General features: G+C 35.7%; 1 protein-coding gene across 1 annotated transcript in view; it reads right to left on the bottom strand.

Annotated features, from left to right (window-relative positions):
- LOC128556446 (uncharacterized) overlaps positions 1-24,163 on the bottom strand; it is a 38,257-nt gene extending 14,094 nt beyond the window's left edge. The window contains exons 1-6 of the mRNA XM_053541628.1: positions 24,107-24,163; positions 7,895-12,579; positions 6,910-7,081; positions 5,012-5,125; positions 1,974-2,270; positions 1,579-1,638 (exon numbers count right to left, since the gene is read on the bottom strand). Of these exons, the coding sequence (XP_053397603.1) occupies positions 1,579-1,638; positions 1,974-2,270; positions 5,012-5,125; positions 6,910-7,081; positions 7,895-12,469 (5,218 nt within the window). The 5' untranslated portion in view covers positions 12,470-12,579; positions 24,107-24,163. The remainder of the gene's footprint in view (positions 1-1,578; positions 1,639-1,973; positions 2,271-5,011; positions 5,126-6,909; positions 7,082-7,894; positions 12,580-24,106) is intronic.
- Positions 24,164-24,772: the final 609 nt, after the last annotated feature.

Raw genomic sequence — 24,772 nt, 5'->3', positions numbered from 1 at the left:
GACTAGTTCAGATAGTTTCAACTTCAAACAAGTCCAACCCAAGGATCCAAAAATTTATCATTTATCTACATCTATATCTGCTTTCATTGCTATAAATGTTTCATAACCTGTCTAATGACTGACACAGACTGACAACAAGAGCTGTCTGATGACAGCGCGCTCGACTATTCGAAGAATTGATTGAAGAATGGGGTCAAAATATTTCCACGGATATTCAGACAAAAGGAATAAATAGATTAGACAAACAATGTTCCTGTATTACTTTGATTTCGATAAGTCTTGCACTAAATGGCAATATATGAGCCAATTTCAAAGTCCAAAAAGGGCCATAATTCAGTCAAAATAGTTATGTACTCTTGCCTACAGATGGAAATCATAATGATAAACAAGTGTTCAAAGTTTAAAAGCCATACGTCAAATAGTTTTGACAAAACATGGACTTGTATGAAAACAGAACCAATTTCAAAATCCAAAAAGGACCATAATTCAGCCAAAATAGATGACAGAGTTATGTTCTCTTTCCTACAGATAGAGACTATTATACTAAACAAGTGATAAAAGTTTCAAAGCCATATGTCAAACACTTTACAAAAAATATGAACTGGTACGAAAAACTTAACAAAGATTTCTAAGTCAAAATGGGCCATAATTCAGCCAAAATCCTTGATGGAGTTATGTACTCTTGCCTATAACTGGACATGGTGATGGTAAACAGGTGTTGAAAGTTTCAAAGCTTTATCTCAAAAGACTTTGTCAAAATATGAACTGGTACGAAATATTAACCCAGATTTCTAAGTCAAAAAGGGCCATAATTCAGCCAAAATCCTTGATGGAGTTATGTACTCTTGCCTATAACTGGACATGGTGATGGTAAACAAGTATTGAAAGTTTCAAAGCTTTATCTCAAAAGACTTTGTCAAAATATGAACTGGTACGAAAAACTTAACCAAGATTTCTAAGACAAAATGGGCCATAATTCAGCTAAAATCCTTGATGGAGTTATGTACTCTTGCCTATAACTGGACATGGTGATGGTAAACAGGTGTTGAAAGTTTCAAAGCTTTATCTCAAAAGACTGTCAAAATATGAACTGGTACGAAATATTAACCCAGATTTCTAAGTCAAAAAGGGCCATAATTCAGCCAAAATCCTTGATGGAGTTATGTGCTCTTGCCTATAACTGGACATGGTGATGGTAAACAAATATTGAAAGTTTCAAAGCTTTATCTCAAAAGACTTTGTCAAAATATGAACTGGTACGAAAAACTTAACCATGATTTCTAAGTCAAAAGGGGCCATAATTCAGCCAAAATCCTTGACTGAGTTATGTGCTCTTGCCTATAACTGGCCATGATGATGGTAAACAAGTGTTGAAAGTTTCAAAGCTTTATCTCAAAAGACTTTGTCAAAATGTGGACTGGTACGAAAAACTTAACCCAAGGTGTGACGCCGACGCCGTGGTGAGTAGGATAGCTCTACTTATTCTTCGAATAGTCGAGCTAAAAATATTCAGATTTGTTCATTTGTTCTATGACTTATATTAGACAAGAGAACTAAAACAGTCCCCATGTAACCTACCTGGTTCCCAGTTTCGTAGACCTCCGCCGCAACAAAAGCAACGGGTAAAATCAGCCACACCTGTAAAATAGAAGATGGTTTTGCAAATCAGCCGTCCTAACTATAACAAGGGTAAGTATTTAAGTTACAATTTACCGCAACAAAAAAAAGTTCATGATTGCTTCCCTTGTTTCACATATTTTGCAGCTATGATTCTCAGTAATGTAAGCAAAATTCAGTATGAAGATCTTAACTTCCCGATACTGGCCTATGTCAAAAGCTTAATGTGGTAAGTTATCTTACTGCTTTGCAGTCTGTAAAATTTGCTCATTTTACACTGTTCACACGCCACTTTTTTTTGCCAGAAATAAAACTTTATGGTAATACTCTCAGTTTTTAACATGAATAATACCCACCAACAAAGAAGAAACCTGCTTCTGACATCTGTCTAGGGGTTTGATCTAGATAATCTGGCCATCCTTGGTATGAACTAACTCTAGAATCTATATTGACATAGTCTGGATGTTTAGGGTTATCGACAACCACAGTTATTGTAGGATCTGTTCTTCCTCCAGCACCAGGTGCAGGGTTAGTTTGTCGTGTCCCAGCAGCTGCTTCGGTAGACGATGATGGAGCATTACTTTGTTGTAAACCTTCAGTTGCTCTTGAAACAGAAGTCTGTGCACCTGTGTTCCGACCAGCTGTATTTAAACCTAACAAAAACAAAAATTTTATAGACCGTAACAAAACTTTAAATTTCAATGAAATTTACTCAATACTGCTTCATATGATATCATTGCACTTTTCTTATTCAATTTAGAATGATAACAACTTAACAACTGAAGATTTAAATTGATAACTTGTTTACATCCTTATTATGTAAAACAAGAGCTGTCAGAGGACAGCAATGCTCGACTATTCAACAGCCTTGTCAATTGAATGAATACAAAAGTTGAAAAAGGGGCATAATTTTGTAACAAGAGGGCCATGAAGGACCTGTATATCGCTCACCTGACCTAGGAATCATCAAGATTAACTTTCTGACCAAATTTCATTAAGATATGGTCATAAATGTGGCCTCTAGAGTGTTAACTAGCTTTTTCTTTGATTTGACCTGGTGACCTAGATTTTGACCCTACATGACCCAGATTCAAACTGGACCTTGAGATCATCAAGATTAAAATTCTGACCAAGTTTCATGAAGGTATAGTCATAGATGTGGCCTCTACAGTGTTAACAAGCTTTACCTTTGATTTGACCTGGTGACCTAGTTTTTGACACCAGATGACCCAATATCAAACTCGTCTTAGATTTTATTGAGGGTAACATTCTGACCAATTTTCATTAAGATTGGGCCAAAATTGTGACCTCTAGAGTGTTAACAAGCTTTTCCTTTGATTTGACCCCGTGACCTAGTTTTTAACCCCACATGACCCAGATTCAAACTTTACCTAAAGATCATCAAGATTAACATTCTGACTAAGTTTCATGAAGATACAGTCATAAATGTGGCCTCTACAGAGTGTTAACAAGCTTTTCCTTTGATTTAACCTAGTGACCTAGTTTTTGACCCCACCTGACCCAGATTTGACCTTGACCTATATATCATCAAGATTAACATTCTGACCAAATTTCATTAAGATATGGTCATAAATGTGACCTTTAGAGTGTTAACTAGCTTTTCCTTTGATTTGACCTGGTGACCTAGTTTTTGACCCTACATGACCCAGATTCAAATTGGACCTTGAGATCATCAAGATCAACATTCTGATCAAATTTCTAAAGAAACAGTCATAAATGTGGCCTCTACAGTGTTAACAAGCTTTTCCTTTGATTTGACCTGGTGACCTAGTTTTTGACCCCAGATGACCCAATATCTAACTTGTCCAAGATTTTATTGAGGGTAACACTCTGACCAAGTTTCATTACAATTGGGCAAAAATTGTGACCTCTAGACTGTTAACAAGCTATTCCTTTGATTTTACCTGGTGACCTAGTTTTTAACCCTAGATGACCCAATATCGAACTCATCCAAGATTTTACTGAGGGTAACATTCCGACCAAGATTCATTAAGATTGGGCCAAAATTGTGACCTCTAGAGTGTTAACAAGCTTTTCCTTTGATTTGACCTGGCGACCTAGTTTTTGACCCAAGATGACCCAAAATCGAACTCGTCCAAGATTTTATCGGGTAACATTCTGACCAAGTTTCATTAAGATTGGGCCAAAATTGTGACCTCTAGAATGTTAACAGTCAAATTGTTGACGACGGACGACTGATGGACGGACGACGGACACAGGGCAATCACAAAAGCTCACCTTTGAGCACTTAGTGCTCAGTTGAGCTAAAAATGCGAAACAGGGTTATGGAACCTGCACAGCGCTTATCAGCTCATGACAGTGGACAAGTGTGTGAAGTTTCAATCCATTCCCATTAGTGGGTACTGAGATACCAGCTTACATATAAGAACTGAACCAAAAACTGCTAAGTTGAAAAAGGGGCATAATTTTGTAAAAATGCAAAGTAGAGTTATTGAACCTTTGCACTGCATGTCATATCACGACAGTGAACAAGTGTGTGAAGTTTCAATCCTTTCCCATTAGTGGATACTGAGATACCAGCTTACATACAAAAACTTAACCAAAAACTGTTAAGTGGAAAAAGGGGCATAATTTTGAAAAAATGCAAAGCAGAGTTATGGGACCTGCATAGTGCATGTCATATCATGACAGTGAACAAGTGTGTGAAGTTTCAATCCTTTCCCATTAGTGGATACTGAGATACCAGCTTACATACAAAAACTTAACCAAAAACTGTTGTGGAAAAAGGGGCATAATTTTGAAAAAATGCAAAGTAGAGTTATGGGACCTGCACAGTGCATGTCAGATTGTGACAATGAACAAATGTGAGAAGTTTCAATCCATTCCCATTTGTGGGTACTGAGATACCAGCTTACATACAAAACCTTAACCAAAAATTTCTAAGTCGAAAAAGGGGCATAATTTTGTAAAAAAGCAAAATAAAGTTATGGAACCTGTGCAATGTAAGTCAGTTTATGACAGTGAATAAGTGTGTGAAGTTTCAATCCATTCCGACTTAATACCAGCTTAACCAAATCGGGACGCCGACGCTGACACGGACGCACAGGCGATCCAATAGCTCTACTATTCTTTGAATAGTCGAGCTAAAAATCCACAAATGTTACAAGAGATCTGGTTGTTGCAATTTCAATTCAATTTACTTCAGTTACAAGACATACCCAGTTTATGAAATGCCACTGACAATTCACACACCAAGTTCATTTTTTGTGTGGCCTATTACACTCCTTTGTTAAGTAATAAAATACTGTGGTATTTCAATTATTCAGGGATTGGAGATATTGCTCATTTAGTATCTTTAGTCTTTCTGACATCTTAAAAGAAAATGACCTTCTACTACTTAACGTGAAATTACCCGAAAAAGCACCGGCCCCCACTGGCCCACCCAGTATGGATGAGGGGCGGATACCTGGTAGCTGACTAGCTGTACTTGAAGATGAGGAGTCTCTGTTCAAAGGATCAATGCCAACTGAAAAAAAAATATTGAGAAAAATAAAAGTAATGAACTTCACTCCCAGCTGAAAAGTTAAATCTAATCATTCTTGCTTCATCTTTGTACAGCCTTTAAAAATGTGGGAAATTATAAACATTCAAGTTAAACATGACTTTTATCATGTTGTACAAAGGTGCATTTGGGTACATGGTTCACCATTGTGGTTTATCAAACATACTATAAAGTCACCAGATATACCAGTACTAGGTTTAAATTATATGCACCGGATATATGAACAATTATGTGCACAGCACTAGGATATGTTTACCACATAAAAAATCAAAAATGATTTGAGGTTCAAGTAAAGTTTTTTAAAATCTCCCCTCACATGAATTTTCGCATAAACCTTTGTTTTTTATAAAAAGTATACCAAATTGTTCACTACAAGAACAAGAGGCTTTTAAGCAAGGTAATTTGTGCTTGTGTCAAAAATCACTGTATGCCTAACATACATCTCCAGGTGCGGCCGAGTACTGAAAATGTTACAAAATATATATACATTTGTATTTCAAAACACTGTTTTGTAAAGCTGTCAAAATGACAAAATACTGCAATTTTCAAGAACAGAAACAAGTTTATTCATTTTTCATTGCTGTGGGAGAACCTTGATAAATATGTCAGAGTCGGACATACAACTAAAATACAGTTTAAGAAAAAATACTTTGAAAAGAAGTTTCACTTTTTTTACAAAATAGAATGTGGAGAGTCAAAGTACACAATTGTTTTGTAAGACACAATATATATTTAAAAATATTGAGTGACCTTGGTATAAAGTATTTCCAACTTCTTCTATATATTATGAATAGTAATGGTCTAGGACACCCAACATTAAATCACCCCTATTGGATGTACGTACCGCTATAGAGTGTACAATAATTATACTGACTAAAGGTTAAGGTTATGTTTAACATAGGTTAAATAGTGTAGATTCAATGTGGGAAAATTAATGCCGACCTGGTCTAAGGGGTACAGAATTCACAAGAGGAATAGTCTCCAAACACTTTACATGAACCTTAACTTTCACTGGGATTCCCACAAAGAGACACAATAAAAATATATAATCTTTAATGAAAAAGGGGTGTTTGTATCTCAAATTGTATTTTGAATCAATTCATCTTAGTTAAGTGTAGAGAGATATATTTTTACTTGCTCAAACCAAGTAAAGAATCTAAAGAACCATGGGAAAATTTGTTGTGGCCTCAAGATAACTAACCATTTAAAATAGAATGATCTGACATTCTAAATTAATTACTGAACTCAACAGTTGTACTTTAAACGTACATGTACTAATATCTAATCTATGTACCCAACAACTTATAGAATCAGCACCTATTTATAGCTTGCGTGTAATCTGTTACGTGGCCCATAATAATATAATTTTCTCTTTAAATTTATCGATTATATGTTGTCTGAATCAGAGGAAATCAATCTCAACCATTTATTTCAAAATCTAATTTATAAACAGAATTTAACATGATCAAAACAGCAATACCATAAACATGGAAAACAATCTCAAATTCTCAAGAGTCATGAAACATGAGTCAAAACAGAATCAACTTTAATCATTGAAGGAAGTAAGTTGTTGAAGGGTATTAGAAATAAAGATATATATAACATTTTCAAAAAAAAGAAATTCCTTCACGTTACCACCAAAAAACGTAAAAGACTATGATCACTTCATCTAAATTCTGTCAAAAGGAATAATCTTTTATATTATACTTCAATTCAGAGCAAGAGAAAAACTACATTATTGTACTCACCATTACTTCTTGCACCTGTAGCTACATTATTTCTTCTTGGAGCTATGATAGTAGAGTAGGAGTGCCCTGTCCGTCCCAGAGCTCGTTGTGTACGTGGCTGAGACAATGCCAACAAGGAACGATCTCTACTTTCTGGATCTTCTGTTGGCTGTTGAGGAATGCTCTCTTCACCCTTGAAAAATAAACATAAAGTCTGAGTAATTTCTGTTGCTTCAAACTGAGAGCAAACTTTTCCATTAGTTTACCAGTTAATTATGTCTGATAATCAGTATACAGACACTAGATGAATGCGTGGCTCTGTGGCTGTGTTTGTGGTGCTCTGTGCTTCAGAGAAATGATCAGAATCTACCCTTACCTTTTATCTTTTGTTTTCAAGTGCTGAAGCCTCAAGTCTGTATTAATGTCAAGCTTGACTTGCATAGATCTAGTCTTTTTTAATAACAGGTCTAGAATTAACAGGCTACCAAAAATCCCTCCAAATATTTACTGTCTTATCTAATACTGAAACCTTATGACAGAATTTACAGCGCCCATCACCCTTTTTTCAGGGCAGCTGCTTTTAGTTTAAGGTACAGATAAGACTTGTATCTTCTAGAAAACTGAAAGATAACTCTCCCAAGACTCTCTAATGTCATTACATAACAAAATTAATCGTCAAGCTTTAAGAAAATAACAGATGTATATGAAATGACCGTCTTTTTTTGTTTCAATTCTGTTTTGTTTGGAGTACCGGTAATACAGTTTTCATATTTCACTTAATACACGCTGGCCAGTTAATCTACCTGATGTTTGTGGAATCCTTACCAGTATTCATCAGTTCCTTCAGAGTAACTAACAGATTCCACATATAACAGGTGAATTATAAAAGACCAAAGACACAGGGTCTTCAATCATTAAGGAGAGCATAGCCTCACCTTAATTTGTGTTCTACCTGTATATGGCTAGCCAGACAGGCCTGAAATGATGTATAGAAAAATAAACTTACACTATTGCCAATATGGGCCTGACTGATGTTAGTTCCTTGGAGACTCCTTGAAACCTCTCCCACAGATGCAGCACTTGTAGCAGACAATGAGGTGGCTGATGAGGACTGGGATCTACTGGCAGAACTTGGAGTAGAAGATCTAGCTGGGGTTCCACTACTGTCTCCATAGCTTATTGATATATTGAGAGATTCTTCCTCTCTGTTCCCATGGAATGGGCAATTCGGTGATTGTCTCCTATGCTCCGCACTTATGTCATCAAACATTACCCAATCAGAATGCTGAGCCTCGCAGAGGAAACATCTGGTGAAAGTTGGACCCTCATTGTGGTCATGATAAAATCCATTTCCAGCAAGGGCAAGGGCATTCCCATCTCCTGTATAATTCTGGTATGTAGCTAAGCGGAGCCATTCATACTGCATACGTTCTTGTGTTGTTGGAGGTGGACCATTGTTAAGTCTATCAAAGTACGAGCCTAACCCAAAAACTGTTAGATGTCTGTGTTCTACATGTATTTCCTTTACAATAGTCTTCAATGATTGTCTCTTCTTTGAAAAATAATCTTTCAAAACTTTTTGCTGATATTTCATGCATACTTTTCTATTGAGCACATTTAATCTCAATCCTTTTCTACATTTTGTACTTTTTTCCCTATGATATTGTGTATTTTGGCCTTTCAAACTTGACATTAGGCTAATATTACCAGACCAATGTAAAGAACTTCTTTCACAGTCTCTCTGACATTCAATCTCACTTTCTGAACCTAGGCAACTCAGGTCAGATGTAAAATCTTCTGACTTGAAAGAATGACCATCTATGTCAGCACGCATATGGACTTTAATAGATGATATTTTTTCATCTATAGACAATGAGTAACCATTACCCAATCTTGACTTTCTGCTTGGTGACAAATTAAAACTGACACTGCTTCCATGTTTATCTGAAGTTACTGTATTGCTTAGAGACAAGTCAGAACTGATAATATTTCCATTAATTTGCAAACTGTTGGAGAGCATTTCAACTGACTTTTTAGAGTTCTTTGTAGAAGTACCTATTCCAGAATCATCAAAGGCTGACTGAGAGAGTTCTTTTTTCAAACTGTTGCTACGATTCCCTCTATTATCCCTATCAATATCATCCAAACCAGCATTATCTTCTGGGAACGGTAACCTTGGTTGCCAGTGTCGTTTACACCTCGGGTTTGGAATAGTAAGCAAAATGTTACAGTAACTACAGCGCTGCTCACTGATATGACTTTTCATTGTTTCTTTTTTCAACATACTCCTAGCTTTGCTTTTAGCACCTGAAACTAATGCACTGGCCGAGTCTGGTGATTCAGATGAAGAACTACACACACTTGAGGTAGAACAAGACGACTTCCTAAATCTTCTTTTGTTTAATTTGGCTAGAGATGATCTGATTTTGTTCTTCCCCTTCAGTACCTTTTGCACCCTACTTGAAAAGGAAGATATGGATGAACTTGTTAATGAAAATGTGTTTATAGAATGTCTCATACGTGGCAGGTTATGTATATCTGATTTAAAATGTAATGACTTTGATCTGTCAATTTTCATTTTTGTTTTCCGTAAATTCCTTCTTCTTTTGAACGCTCTTTTTCTTTTAGGACTAAATACTACTTTTTCACTATCAGAACACGATTCACAATAAGGCATGCTTTCATTACAAGCTCTTGCAAATCCCTTTTCACTGTCTGTGGATAAACATGTATCAATAATTTCAAATTTTCCATTTAATCCAACAGAAACTTGTCTTCTATTCTGAACAGATATGCCTTGTAATAAAATATTATCTATACTTAAAGTACATACACTGCCTACTGAAGTATTCTGACTTTCACAGCACTGGGCAAAATTATCCACAGAAATACAAGATTTACAATCAATACAGCTTTTTACATCTGGACGAAATGTCAAACATTTTTTTTCATTTTGTGAAATATGGTTAACTGCATAACATGCTCTCTTAGCATCAGTTTTATTTTGGTGTTTTATAGAAGACATGCTTTGTGTGTAATTTTTAACAACCTTTTCCAAATCCCTTTCAGATGGAAAGGGAGGAGAACATTTTTGGCTTGCATAACAACTTTCATTTTCATCACTTGCAGAGTGCAAAACATCATTCTCAAAACTACTCTTAGAAATATCCATGTCAATACTCTTGCTAACATAGCCACTCTCATTTTCCAAACTCTGCCTGCTACAAGTTTTTTCAACAAAGTCATCATGACAGGGAAAATCCTCATCATCACTGAGTTCCATATCACTTAACAAACCACAGGCTGTAGTTGAAACTGAGTCAATATCAGGCTCAAAAACATCAGAGCGACAGGGCATAATAATTATAGGCTCATTTTGAGGCAAAGGTTCTACTTCCTTTCCATTTTTTGATGTAAAATTGCATATTTCAGTGATCTGACTATGTATAAGATTCTTAAATAAAGAATCTGCAGAATCATCTGTTGTTTCATTAATTTTATCCTCAGCATCAATGACTCTTTCAAAATCATTCTGATTTTCATCATCAAGCAAATGATGACTCCTGTGAAATTCCTTTCCAAAGTTTTCACTGTTCTGTGTGAAATAGTCGCAATCATTTTCTAAATGTTCTCTTATCATCTCTGCAGAATTCATTATTAAACCAGGCACTAAAGCTGATGTGATGTTTTCATCCTTTATAGCATCAAGCTTAAACCTTTCACTATTTCTAGCATTTTGTGTATTCTGTTCACTAACAAATATTGTTTTATCATATATCTGACCAGTAACTTCAACTGCACTGCATATGTCATTTGGTGCACTATCTGCTTTTTCATATATCATATTGTGTTCTCTTTCCTCTAAGCACTCTTCAGGATTGGCAAAGTCTCCTACTTCTGAATTCCACCTCAAAAATCTATTCTCTTCAAAGGAGTGATTATCAACATGAATTTTTTCAGAATCTGTATCAAAGTCAGTTTCAACAAAATTCTGCTGTACACCAGTATCTTCAGTTTCATTGTGCTGAGCATCACTATTTCTTTGCCTGCTTCTTTCTGAGATATCAATGTGTGTAGAAGGTATGTTCTTGCTCAGGAAACTATGGACAGTTTCAGAATTACCCGAACAGCCAGACTGTAAACAGGTTCTAGTTTCACTTGAAAAATTTTTGGTACATTTAACCTCATTGTATCTGTCAAGAGATTTTTTTAACTTTAAAGGATGTCTCTGCTTGTCAGAATTACAAATTTCAGAATTTTGCCAATCTTCCATTAAAAGAATATCAACTGTCTTCAATTTATGGGTTTCTTTATTTGCACCATGGCTGACTTCTGTCTTTTTTGCAATTTTTCCACATGATTCATCACCATCACCAATGTTTATTAACGAACAGTCAATACAGTTAGTACTTTTGCAAATCAATGAGTCTAACTGATCACTGTCGCTTCCATTTAACTGCTTATCTGTAGATGATGGGCCAAGCAAGTTTTTCTTTTCTGAACTGAATTGGAATGGTTTTAGTTGGAAAGATGTATCAAGGTCTGAATTAAAGCCATCAACTTCACAAAATGACATTGATTCTGTAGTCATGAGAGTACTTCCATCTTTTACTTTTTCTTTGTAACTCTCTGTTTCAAAGAATGAAGATTTTTGATACCTACTACACCAATCTGTACTTTCCGCTGGGTACGCTGTAGGGTAACTGACCAAACTTTCAGTTTCTTCATTGTCTTTCAAAAGTTCTTGAAATTGTCCTGTTTCACAACCTGCAACTTCTTTGTTTAGCGTTTGTAAAGGGTCAATGACATCAGACATACTGCTTCCATCAGTCTCTTCGTTTAAAGTAGAGAACTGCAAATGCTTGCAAGTTACTGCCACTTCATCACATTTTGGCATAGGATCTGGATTTATATCTTGTATAACTTCAGTCAATTCTTGTATGTTTGGTTCATTATCTAAATGAGACATTTTCCCTTTCTCCAACTTCTTACTTTTTTCTTCACCATCCTTCAAATTTTCAACATTAGTTCTACCCCATGTATCACCACTTACATACATACGTGAAACACCTGTTATGTCTTCCGATGGAAAATTAGTCTGGCAGAATGCATCAGTTGTATTTTTTCTATTACAAACAGTGCAAGAATTATTATCAACATTAGAAGTATATGTGTCTATTTCCTGCTGTTTGTCATCCACTTCCTCATCACAAGAGCATGGAAATGAAGTAGTTTGTTTGTCGGAAAATGAATTCCTTGTTGATGTACTTTCATCAGCTTCTGCACCATCAGCACATTGTGCCTCACCATAACTATTTTTAGGGCAATGACCCAACTCAGGTCCTGATACACAGCTGTTAGACTGATTAAAGCATTCCAAATATGTTTCACAGGGATGCTCTGTAGTTGTATTAACTGCTACAGTTTCGCATCGGCATCTTCTACTATTATCTGTCACCAATTTGTCTTCATGCACAGTTACCAGTCTGCATTCTGATTCAGCACTAACATCACACACTCCACCTCCACTGTTGTTTATTATAAGAGTACAATTCTGAGGATTGTTAATTAAAACCCCCATTGTTGTAATTGTTAAATAGAAAGTAGAAATAAATTGCTAGTTGTACAATTCTAGTCTCACATAGTGTTTATTCCAAATAAAATTATTTCAGTTTTGTAGCAGACTTCTTTCTGAAAATAAACAAAACAGAATATTAAAAGCCTGAAGAGGGTCATAATTTGCCTAAGCTGCTCTGTGACACCTGACCTCAAATTTAAGCTTAAATTACTTTGCAAAAGCTTTATTGCAAAATATTACTGTATTAAACTGTTGTTCATATTATTTTAATACAGAACAAGAGATCACAGAGTGATCTTGGTGCCCACCATGGAGCCATTATTTAATGTTTCAAATTTCAAGACTAGCTCAAGGTCAAAATCAAGGTCAAAGTTCATTTCAGTACACAAAACTGTGAATGTGGTCCATGCATGTGGTCCAAATTTGAAGGCTGGTGACCTAGTTTTTGACCCCACCTGACCCAGATTTGAACATGACCTAAAGATCATCTGGTTGACATTCTGACCAAGTTTCATTATGATATAGTTATAAATGTGGACTATAGAGTGTTAACAAGCTTTTCCTTTGATTTTCTAACTCTACTAAGATCATCAAGATTAACATTCTGACAAAGTTTCATAGAAATATCATAAATGTGGCCTCTAGAGTTTTAACAAGCTTTACACTTGATCTGACCTGGTGACCTAGCTTTTGACCCCACCTGACTAAGATTTGGATCTGACCTAAAGATCATCAAGATTAACATTCTGAATAAGTTTCATTAAGATATGGCCACAAGGCCTAAAAAAAATTGTTTGTTTCCAGTGACATGGCCAAAAAAAATAGGGTAGGTAGGTAGGCATTTTTTTTTTAACCTAATACTATCGTAGTTTCAAACAGGGAGATTATAAACCTTATAAACATGCATCCTATTGTTATGTTTGATTTACACCCGGATGTACAATGACTTTGATGATGTTTTAGCAATATAAAATGCCATTTGATTGTGTATTTAAATATTATGAAATAAATATTTGCTTTACATGTTTGCGTTTTGTTGTTATCGTTTTTTCATTTCCAGATTTATAAGCCCATCCGATTAGCTCAAGGCAGAGCAGTCGATCTATGGATCAAGTGGTCATAGGATCGTTGTGTCCTATATCATTCATTCTCCGCCGCTAATTCCTGTGGAGAAGTTGGCAATTACTTGCGGAGAACATGGTTTATATTTAATTAAACGTAAAACTTGAATGAAATCTTGCTGTGGATTCTCTCTTTAAATAATATAATTTTAATATTGAATATTATTCAACAACCAACATTTATATTTCAAACTAAAACCAAGTAAAAGCACACTGGCCAGGAATATGATTTGCATCTTTGATCTGCATTGAGATTAATACCATCACCCCCTACCCCAATCTAAAATTCTGGATTAACTGGAAATGCCAGACAATGAAGTTTTGACTGGTATGCCCAAATTGTGAATTATTAAAGCTGCAAGTGGTTGTTCAACGTCTTACTACTACTATAAATCCCATCTAAAACCTGACTTTTCAAGCCTCTGCAGGCCTCGACCTTAACTTTTTTCAGCAGGTCCACCAACTGCTGAAATCTAGTAGACCTGCTCAGACTTTAGTGGACCTCCAAACGTCATAACTTCAACTGACTCATTATTGACCAAATTTCATGAAGATCAGTTGAAAAATACAGCCTCTATCGCATACACAAGCTAAATGTTGACAGACGACAGACAGACGCCGGACGCCGGACATCGAGCGATCAGAAAAACTAACCGAGCATTGCTCATGTGAGCTAAAAATGGAAAACTAGCAATCTGTTATCCCGAAAAATAATTATTTTGTGAAGTGTCCCAAAATATGGACACAATAATCATCATCCACCCGACGTCGACCCGTGTTGAAAGTGAAAAAAAAAAAAACAATTATCGGTAATTATTCTGATGATAAACTAAGTAATTAGCCTTGTTTTCATCATCAATTAACACCTCCTCAAAGAGCTAAAAGAAGTGTGTCGGTTATTATGGCATCTGAAGTGGAGATCAAAGCGGTTGCCCGAGATTGTCATGGCATTACGTCATGTTTTCGTGCCATGTGACACATCACTGTCTAATCGTACTCGATTCCTTAAATTGTTGAGAAGAAAATCAATAAAAAAGTTTTTTCTTTATCTTTTTTTTTTTTTTTTTTTTAAGCGAATGTACAATATCCCGAATAAACTGACATGTAAATGTGTCAAACCGTGAACGACGATAGTGGATAGCCTATCTCTGTGACCTATTTGCCCTCAAGGAATTTTACATTATTGTTTGAAAAAAATAGTGTTGTGTCAAAAAATACATGTACAATGAATAATTTAAAACTTATTAAAATCCGCAACAACATCATACTGCTTTATTTTAAAACCACATTTCTATTTACGTTCACGAGGTCACGTAACCTATTCTGCCGTGCTAACAGAAATCTGTTTGCCAAAAATCGTTTTACTCCATGTATTTAAATTGCTGCCGCTTTTTCATTATTTAAGATTTTTTAATTGTGTTTTTTGTACTTTCTGGTCAAAAGTCTGAATTTTATTACCATAGTATGTACCGTTTAAATTATTTACTTTAAGAAAGAAGTAAATAATTAAGATCGCGCTGTTAGAAATTTTACAAAACATTATATGAAAATTTGATCCTTTTTAAAGAATTTTGCCTACATTCCTGTGGATATCTTATTAAAATTGTTATAGAACTCAAACTGTATTAGTTCTCAAGCGGTGTTGAAAATTTGAAGCAATTATATTAAAAAATGAATGCACTATGCGCGTTTTTTGTGTCAAAAGTAACCGCGATGTAAATTAGATATTACGATAGGGCGCACGTGCTTGTGGAATGGAAAATTACCTTCACGACATTTTGATATTTTTACGATTCGCGGGTAAATTCCAGTCAATCCAGGTAATTTTGCCTGATGTTATTTCTCAATTTGGTAAAGTTACCACGAAAAAAACACTCGCCCGATCGGTGGAGTAGTCCATTCGTGCAAAGAGCTATAAAAATAATAATATACTTATTTGCAAAAGTATGCGGCCTGATTTTACCGCTAAAAAAGTTTAGGGTCGGCGGTAAAAAAATAGGGTAGGTCGGGTTACCGGAAACAAACAATTTTTTTTTACGCCTAAATGTGGCCTCTAGCATCTTTCACTTCGATTTGACCTCAATTTCTAAAGAAAAATAATGCAAATGACAGCTTTTGTATAACAGCCACAATTAAAGTTATTACAGAACAGAAATGCACCTTAAACTTGTAAGTGATGAAAGAATACAAAAGGTGTTGACACCTTATTATTTGGAGAACAACAGGTACATGTATAAAGTAGGACTGCTTTATCGTGTGAAATTTTACCTGAGCACTAACAGAACTGTTGTGGCACAATAATTAAGAATAACTAGAAAATGCTTTTGTAAAAAAGCGCATGTCTCCCCCAATGCAAAGTCCTATAGGCAAGAAGTCAATAGGGGTCAGGAGCGAAAGTCAAAGAGACACTGATGGTTAGCTGCAATAGGGATCATCTACTTGGCAAGTCCAGTCATCCCGCTAAATTTCAACACTCTTGGCCTAGTGGTTCTCAAGTCACTGTTCAGGCTCCTGTGACCTTGACCTTTGATCAAGTGACCTCAAAATAAATAGGGGTCATCTACTCTGCATGTCCAATCATCCTATGAAGTTTCAACATTCTGGGTCGAGAGGTTCTCAAGTTATTGATTGGAAATGGTTTTCCATGTTCAGGCCCCTGTGGCCTTGACCTTTAACAGAGTGACCCTAAAATCGTTAGGGGTCATCTACTCTGCATGACCAATCATCCTATGAAGTTTCATCATTCTGGGTCAAGTGGTTCTCAAGTTACTGACCGGAAATGGTTTTCAATGTTCAGGACCCTGTGACCTTGACCTTTCAGAGAGTGACCCCAAAATCGTTAGGGGTCATCTACTCTGCATGACCAATCATCCTATTAAGTTTCAACATTCTGGGTCAAGTGGTTCTCAAGTTACTGACCGGAAATGGTTTTCAATGTTCAGGCCCCTGTGACCTTGACCTTTAATGGAGTGACCCCAAAATCGATAGGGGTCATCTACTTTGCATGTACAATCATCCTATGAAGTTTCAACATTCTGGGTCAAGTGGTTCTCTAGTTATTGATCGAAAATGGTTTTCCATGTTTAGGCCCCTGTGACCTTGACCTTTGATGGAGTGACCCCAAAAACAATAGGGGTCATCTACTCTTTATGACCAATCATTCTATGAAGTTTCAACATTCTGGGTCAAGTGGTTCTCTAGTTATTGATCGGAAATGGTTTTCAATGTTCAGGCCCCTGTGACCTTGACCTTTGAATGAGTGACCCCAAAATCAACAGGGGTCATCTACTCTTCATGACCAATCATCCTATAAAGTTTCAACATTCTGGGTCAAGTGGTTCTCTAGTTATTGATCGGAAATGGTTTTCAATGTTCAGGCCCCTGTGACCTTGACCTTTGATGGAGTGACCCCAAAAACAATAGGGGTCGTCTACTCCAGCAGCCCTACAACCCTATGAAGTTTGAAGGTTCTAGGTCAAATGGTTCTCCAGTTATTGCTCGGAAATGAAGTGTGACGTACGGACGGACGGATGGCCGGACGGACGGACAGGGCAAAAACAATATGTCTCCTGGGGGAGACATAATTAGATTTAACTGACAAATATTGGTCAAATTTGAGTCAATAATTAATTAATTACAATTACTTTAACTGACTTTTGTCTCAATTATTAATTACTTTCAATTATTTCAAATTTGTTAATTAATTATAATTAATTAAATTATAATTAGGCACAAGCCTGGGTGAAACACAGGCCCCATCTAACGTTTTTTATATTTATATAATTTATATAAGTTCTTTTTTCTTACTATATAAATGCTATACCTTAAGGATACTGTTAGAAGGGGCCAGTGCAGTGAAAGAGTTATAAAAGACTGATGGGTCTAACATCAGCTAAGGCAAATAGCTATAAAAATAAATAGATCGGCAACTTGAAAGGCATATAGAGCAAATCTCACCAACATCACGTGACAACAGAATGAGATTTCATTGTAGTAAGTGTCTCTGTTTATTTGATCACGACTGGTTAGGAGCTGGAGTTGTAGCCACTGACAACTACAAATTGTCACCTATTGTCTAGAAAGCATTCGATCCATTTTAAGTTATGACCCCTTATACCATAATAATGGAGTTTGTACAATAGTTTTTCGTGATTGACCATGTCGAACGCTTTTGAAAAGTCAAGAAGTATGAGGTCAACTTGGCTTTTCAGGTTCACGGACCGAAGAATATCATCAACGAGCATAAGGAGTTGGGTTTGACTCAACCTCTTTTCTGGGAAACCATGCTGAAGTTAATAGAACTTATCAGACTTTGGGAAGTGTTTTGTGATACTAGAGGCAACTATGTGTTCCAGGGTTTTACACAGGATACAGGTAAGAGAGACTGGGCGATAATTGGCTGGATCTGACCTTGACCTTTACCATATTTCAGGGAGGGTACTGGTTTGCAGGGATTTCTTAAATAATTTTGCAAGGATGGGGGATAGTTCTTTGCTGATGTTTTTAAGAACTATTGGTTTCATTTGGTCAGGCCCTACAGCCTTATGGGGGTCTAAGTTTTTTAGGAGCTTTTCTATACCATTTGCAGTGATGTCAATGTCTGGCATAGGATCATGAGGGCTAAACGTCTCTTTAAGAGTCTTTGGGAATCTCTTTACCTGTATCTGCATTTTCCTGTACTTTCATTTCAGCCAGGGATTTAAAAGAGACAAGGGTTTTAGGAGTGAAGACAGACTGAAATTGTTCATTGAGTGCAGTGGCTTTGTCTTGATCTGATGTGTGCAGTTTGTTATTTTTCTTGAGTAGGTCAATGCCAGTGGAGTCTTGTTTTGCATGTTTGAGTAATGAGCAAAGTTTTTTGGTGTTTGCAGGGGCGGCAAATTCAATTGTCTGTATTGCCCAGGTTGTCCCAAAGCTTGTACGGACAAGTGAAATTTGACCAGAATTTACTATATATATATCATACGGACAAGTAAAAAATAGCAAATGACAAAAACGGACAAGCAAGTCAAAATCAGATTTCGCCGCCCCTGGTTTGGTGGAGTGTTGTTTATGTTGAGAATGTCTTCAAGGTATTCCTGGCTTGTTTTGTTTCTTTCCTGCAGGTGTTTGAGGGCAAGGTAGTGTTCTTTGTGTTTCAGTGTTGTCATTTATGAATCTTTTGTATGCTTTATCCCGTTAGGCCTTAATCAGGTCAGAGAGATGGCCAGTTTGCACCAGGCCGGTTCGTTTGAACCAGGCTGGTCCAATAGACCCATAACAAGACATTTACACATAGGCCTAATGAACCATATTTGTCATATCAAATTGTGTTGAAAGACTTGTAAAAATATGCGCTTAGAAACACATTCGCAATCTTGTTTTGGCATGTACGCTTACTTCTGGGCGTGTTCTTCGTGCTCGGACAAGTTATATAAGCTGTCTTGACTAGACTTTTGCCGCAGAACGAAGAGAATATAGAACATATTTAGAACTGTCAGTAAAGCAAGAGTTATTTGCATCAAATTTACGGTAATTTTCAACTTTTATACATTATTTGGCTATGTTTCATCAGTTGGCCGCCATTTTGCAATTTTCCCAGCCGTAGCCATTTGAATGATTTGATGCTGGCGAAAGAAGGGAGATAACCGAAACAGTACAAGGGAGAAAAATGCAGGGGGTTACAAATATGCGGTTGCATCTCAAATCAGCGGAAGTCAATGTTTTCTTCCTCCTTTATCTCTCCGATTTTACAAATGGCCGAAATAAAGATTTTCCAATAGTTACATTATTTTATTTTAAAGAATTTTGTAAAATCTATGGTGACCGAAGTGTACAAAATAACGTATCTGTTTGCAAAGCGATTCGCATATCGTTGTAAGTGTCAACGTCATTGAAATATAGTTGCATTGGTATCAAGTCAACTCGTACCCCAGTCAGCTCGTCCCCGATTTGGTCATTTCGTCCCCCAAAATTGGTCATTTCGTCCCCCTTATGATAAAATTTGGTCAACTTGTCCCCATTTTGGTCAATTCGTCCCCCTCTTGGTAATTTTGTCCCTTTAATATTTTAGGCATTTTTGCTTTCTTATGATATTTTTTACTTTAAAAACTGGTATTTAAAATCATCGTGTGTTTTGAAGGAGTTCTATTGGAAATGGTTAACTTTAAATAATTAGGTTTGATAAAATGATAAAAGAAATATACTGAAAATATGACAATTAACTGAAATAAAATAAAATAAATACAATGCCTTTAGTAATAAAAATATAATATAATAGAAAATCTAATGAACTTTTTAAAAATTATAGTAAGAAAAAAGATAGCAATAAATCCTTATCCCTGCTCATAATAAAAGAAAGTTTTAATTAGAAATACAATAAGAATTAAATAAACAACTAATATCTGTCACATAAAAAATTATGTATTACTAAAGATAACCAGCATGCTTTATATTCATTTTTTTTGTCATTAAAATAAAAAAAAAATACTTCAAAAGTAGGGAGACAGGGGTTTAAAAAAAAAAGTACAATGAGCCTATACCTACATACGAAAGGTGTTAAAGGTAATTAATCACATTAAAAGGCGCTGATTGGGCTGATTGGAAGGTAATATAAAGCATAAAGTTTAATAAAAATTTTAATCTTATTCAAGGGTTTGAAAGTAAGCAGCATCAAATACGGACATTTAAACAGCTATCATGTTGTCCAACATAGCAGACTCAGGGCCCACACTGGGCTGAAAAAAGTTGGAGCCACCTTTTTCTCGGGAACGGTGGGGAGGGTACTGGAGGGGTTTCCCTTCCCGCAGCGCGTTGAATTTTTTTTTCACTTTCCATAAGCAAATGGTGATATTCTAGCTATATAGGGGGACTTTTGAATGAAAGTGTGTATACCTTTAAAACAAGTATTGTATTTTAAAATGTAGTCCTGTGTTGGTGCAAAACCCTAAGAAAATCCAGAAGAAATTTAAAAAATCAGTCATTTCATGTCTGATTTTAGCTTTTTTTTTTTAAGGTGGTGTTTGGAAAGAATCGTCGAGCGGACGTTTCTTACAGTCTGAGTCTAAAGAAGCCATTGTAACAAGTGTTGACAAGTGGCGATTTGGACAAGTTTCTGTACCTTTTTATAGTCGAAGACATGAAATCTTATTTTTCACGACTTTTCCTTTTGATCTTGCTAATGACATTCAAAAAATATATTTCGCAAACACCTTCACTGATTACTTACTAAGATCTGACGGTGGCGAAAAAAATTCATCAAACCGTTCATTATTTCGCCAATTTGTTTATTAATTGATTGATCCATGGAAATTAAGGGCATCAAACATTTAATCTGTCATAATGACAACATAACAAAATGATTATTCTTACCCGATAATTGGCTGCTAATTGATTGCAAATTGCATCTTCTCGCGTGTCAAGTTGTATATTACACAGTGTTAAATGTGTAAAGTGAAAGCAGACTGGGTATTACTATCCCGAAATAAGTTAATTTTATAGGGTAAAATTATTGGAACCAGTTAACTGTTTTTCCCCATAATTTCTCGGAGGTTACAATTTAGAATGTCCGAAACAAAATGGCGGTCCAAGTTACGAAGATTTTTTCATTTTCGCCACTCGCGATTTTTCTTCGCCACTTTCATCGCAAATTCGCCAAATGGCTCGAGTGGCGAACGACAGCGTGGGCCCTGAGACTTACAAAAACAAAGAAAAAAAAACAGAAAATAAAAACAACAAGAAAAATCAAAAACAGAAAATCCTCCTTGTTAAATCGATCATTTTTAAAGCAAAAAAACTCTTAAAACAAACGAAAACTTATGTATATTTTTTAGTATTTAATATATTTATTTGAAAGAAAGAACGACTTAATTTATCATACTTTTTTTTTTTTCAAAAATACGTTTTAAAAAGGGGGCCGAAAAAGGGGGACGAAATGACCAATTTGAAATCGCCGAGGGGGACGAAATGACCAAATCGGGGACGAGTTGACTGGGGGACGAGTTGACTAGGGGACGAGCTGACTGTGAATCGTTGCATTGGGTAAGTAAAAGTTCAGTAAACCATAAAATGTCCTTACGATAATGTGAATATCCACACAATGATTGTCCTCTTTTAATTTAAAACGCACGTTTTTTTGGTTTTATAGTGGTGTCCGGTAATATCGCGGGTTCTCTTGTATCGCGGTAATCTCCCTTTGCCGGAAATTCTTCGTCGAGCAGCACCGCAGTGACTTACATTTGTAAACCGGAACCACGAGATTTTGTTTACAAACATTTTTTGCAAAATTCCATCGTAAATGGTAAGTATTACTTAGTTTTATCGCAACCATTATATATCTCAAAAATATGCATCTGCTCACCACCCCTTCCCGCCTAAAAACGTTTTTATTTAAATTAAACTAAATCCACAAATTGGACAGCTTCAAAAAGTTTGTCTGTTGCATTGTTTTTATCATGGAGGTAATATAGAGATGGAGTGCGGACGAAGGCACTTCAAAGGTACACTGTGCGGCACCGCGGCTTTGTTATCTTCTGATAAGTACCTGTCAATCAGTAGTAACTAGGTGTTAATCGCATATCAGGTTGTTCCTTACGGAGTTTATCGAGTGAGACCCGATGAACAGCCGGAATAGTCCGATAATGGGATCGGGATGTTCCGATATTTTCCGTTTAGTAACTACCTGACACTTCAAATACACATTCTGACGTCGTTTTGGAAATATTGACATATTGGCAATTAAAGTTGACGAAATACACGCATTTTCATGTCATCCACGGTCATGCAATTATAATTGATTTACATCGAATTTGTTCTTTTTGAAAAGACTTTATTGTAAGTGTTACTTATGGCAAATAACGATTACGAAAACTAAGATTTTGGAGTGATTTTCTTTTCCAATGAATTAATTCAAGTAACAGGGATGTGGAGTGATTCTGACAATGACTGGCCAAATTGTCCAAATGGACACCCAGAAATGATTAATTGCGAACATTTTAAATGCGAATTTGAATGGTGGCACTATTCGTGTGCCAATTTGAAAGCTGAAACTATACCGGAGGATCCCTGGATATGTCCAGAATGTAAAGACAAAAAAGATATGAATACGAAATTTCACTTTATAATAAATGAGATTATAACGTAATATTACTGACCTACAAATCCAATTTTAGCTGTACAGAGCGTATATGGATATTAAAACATGCCTTGTCAATATGCTTGTACATTCTAGGCGAATAAGTGAAAAGCAAGGCACATATTTTTCAAAAAAAAAAAAAAATAAAAATAAAATAATGTGCATCTTTACAGGCACTGACCTCCAGATCGTGCGAAAGAATTGTAGAAAATTCTCCACTTTAACAGTGAGATTTACACCAGCTTCAAATCTGCGAAATAAATTAAATAATCGAATAAATAAATAGATATATAGATAAATACACGAAGAAGGCGTTTGGTAACTGAATAACTACTTAAATAGATAAAATTTAAGTTATATGAACGACTTACATAAACTTGTAATCAAGACCAATTATGTAAAATATGCAGTCTAAAACATGGTCATTATTTAAAATGCTCACAAATGCTCACGTTTTTAATACCCAGTAAATGACAATTTGATACCTTAACTTTAATTTAGCATGTCTACATTTTTTAGGAAATTTTAGGAAATCTAAAAGAATTTAGTTTAAAATGACTACATAGAAAACTGTAAACGCTTACTTCAATGAGTCACTGTTACCTGAAGAGTTATAATATCACAGAAACACATTCTTTAAGAAGAAGTACATTTACTCTACTGATGAATCCTCCGTAGTGCGCATTGTTTGTTTCAATTAGTTTCAAAATATGACACGTGCGCATATGTCACCCACAACTTCCGTTTTGTTGAAGTTTTGATGCATCTGCTGATTTACGATAAAACCGCGGTGCCGCACAGTGTGTTCAAAGGATTATGTTATTTACATGTGAAATGGTGATAATTAAGTGACTGTGGTGATATATCTCGTAGGATTCTGAAAGGAGCTCAGCAAGGAACAACATGTGGTATAATAAATAATTATCACCAATTATCTCGTCCGCACTCCATCTCTATATTACCTCCATGGTTTTTATGAATGAAATTTTTGCGGTCACATGATGATGCAAGAAGGCGTGTCCCGCAGCTATCAAAATCAAATACCGCGATATTTGAGAACTATGGGATTGTTAAAGTAGGTCAAGTATGGCTGACATTTTATTGTGTTTTTACACATTCTCCGCTGGCTGAGAAAGAAAGATGATTTGCAAGTAATAACAGACAGTTGGTTTAAAGTTTTAATGCAGAAAACAAACTAAAGATCAGACTTTATTTGCTATGTTATTTATGTTCCGACCGTTAGTACCGCGATACGAGGGAACTCCATCCTAAATTTAAAAATTTAAATCCAAAAAACCGTGAGTCTCATGATTTATGGTTCATTAGGCCTATGTATATCCTAGATATGGGAAATAATGAATAAAATGATCAGTTCAAAAAATATTTTACTAATTGTAAACGAAAAACCTTTTCTGATGACCAAGCGCTGAACAACTTGCAGATCTTGGACGTCGTTGGTGCTGCCATTTCTTTCGGACAAGTCAAACTATTATACGACTTGGTAAAAATGCAACGTTATGGTCACAGGTACACTACACTTTCCGGTATGGGTCCTTTCCGTGGTATTTGATCGGGAAGGGCCTGCCATATGTTTATTATTAGAAATTAATGAATATGTTTTCGTTATTTCATTTTGGCGTTAAAAAAGAAAATAAATTATGAAAAAATATCAATTTAGATTTTTAAATGAATTGTACACAAAATACGACTCAGTGCATAAACCGCGCTAATCGAAAAGGGCCTAACATGATTGGAAAAGGGTCTGAACTATTTTTAACATGGAAATTATTGAATTATTTCTTTATATTTCGTTTAAGAAATAAAAAAGAAATTTTTTTTTTTAATTTTTGTTATCAATGTTCGAATTTTAAATGAATTATTGACAAAATACGAGTCAGTGCATAAACCGCGCTGATCGAAAAGGGCATGCACTGTTTATTCTTCTTCTTCTTCTTTTATGATAATGGCCTCGTTCAATACTGATACATTTTGGCCATGCGTTGGGGGTTAAAAAGGTGAAAGACTATCAGGTTTCCCAAGCTACTCAGTCCACCTAGTACTCCCCGACAGTTG

This window comes from Mercenaria mercenaria, chromosome 4 (genome assembly GCF_021730395.1).
Source record: "Mercenaria mercenaria strain notata chromosome 4, MADL_Memer_1, whole genome shotgun sequence".
Taxonomy (NCBI): Eukaryota; Metazoa; Mollusca; class Bivalvia; order Venerida; family Veneridae; genus Mercenaria; species Mercenaria mercenaria.
This window is presented reverse-complemented; position numbering and strand designations above follow the sequence as displayed.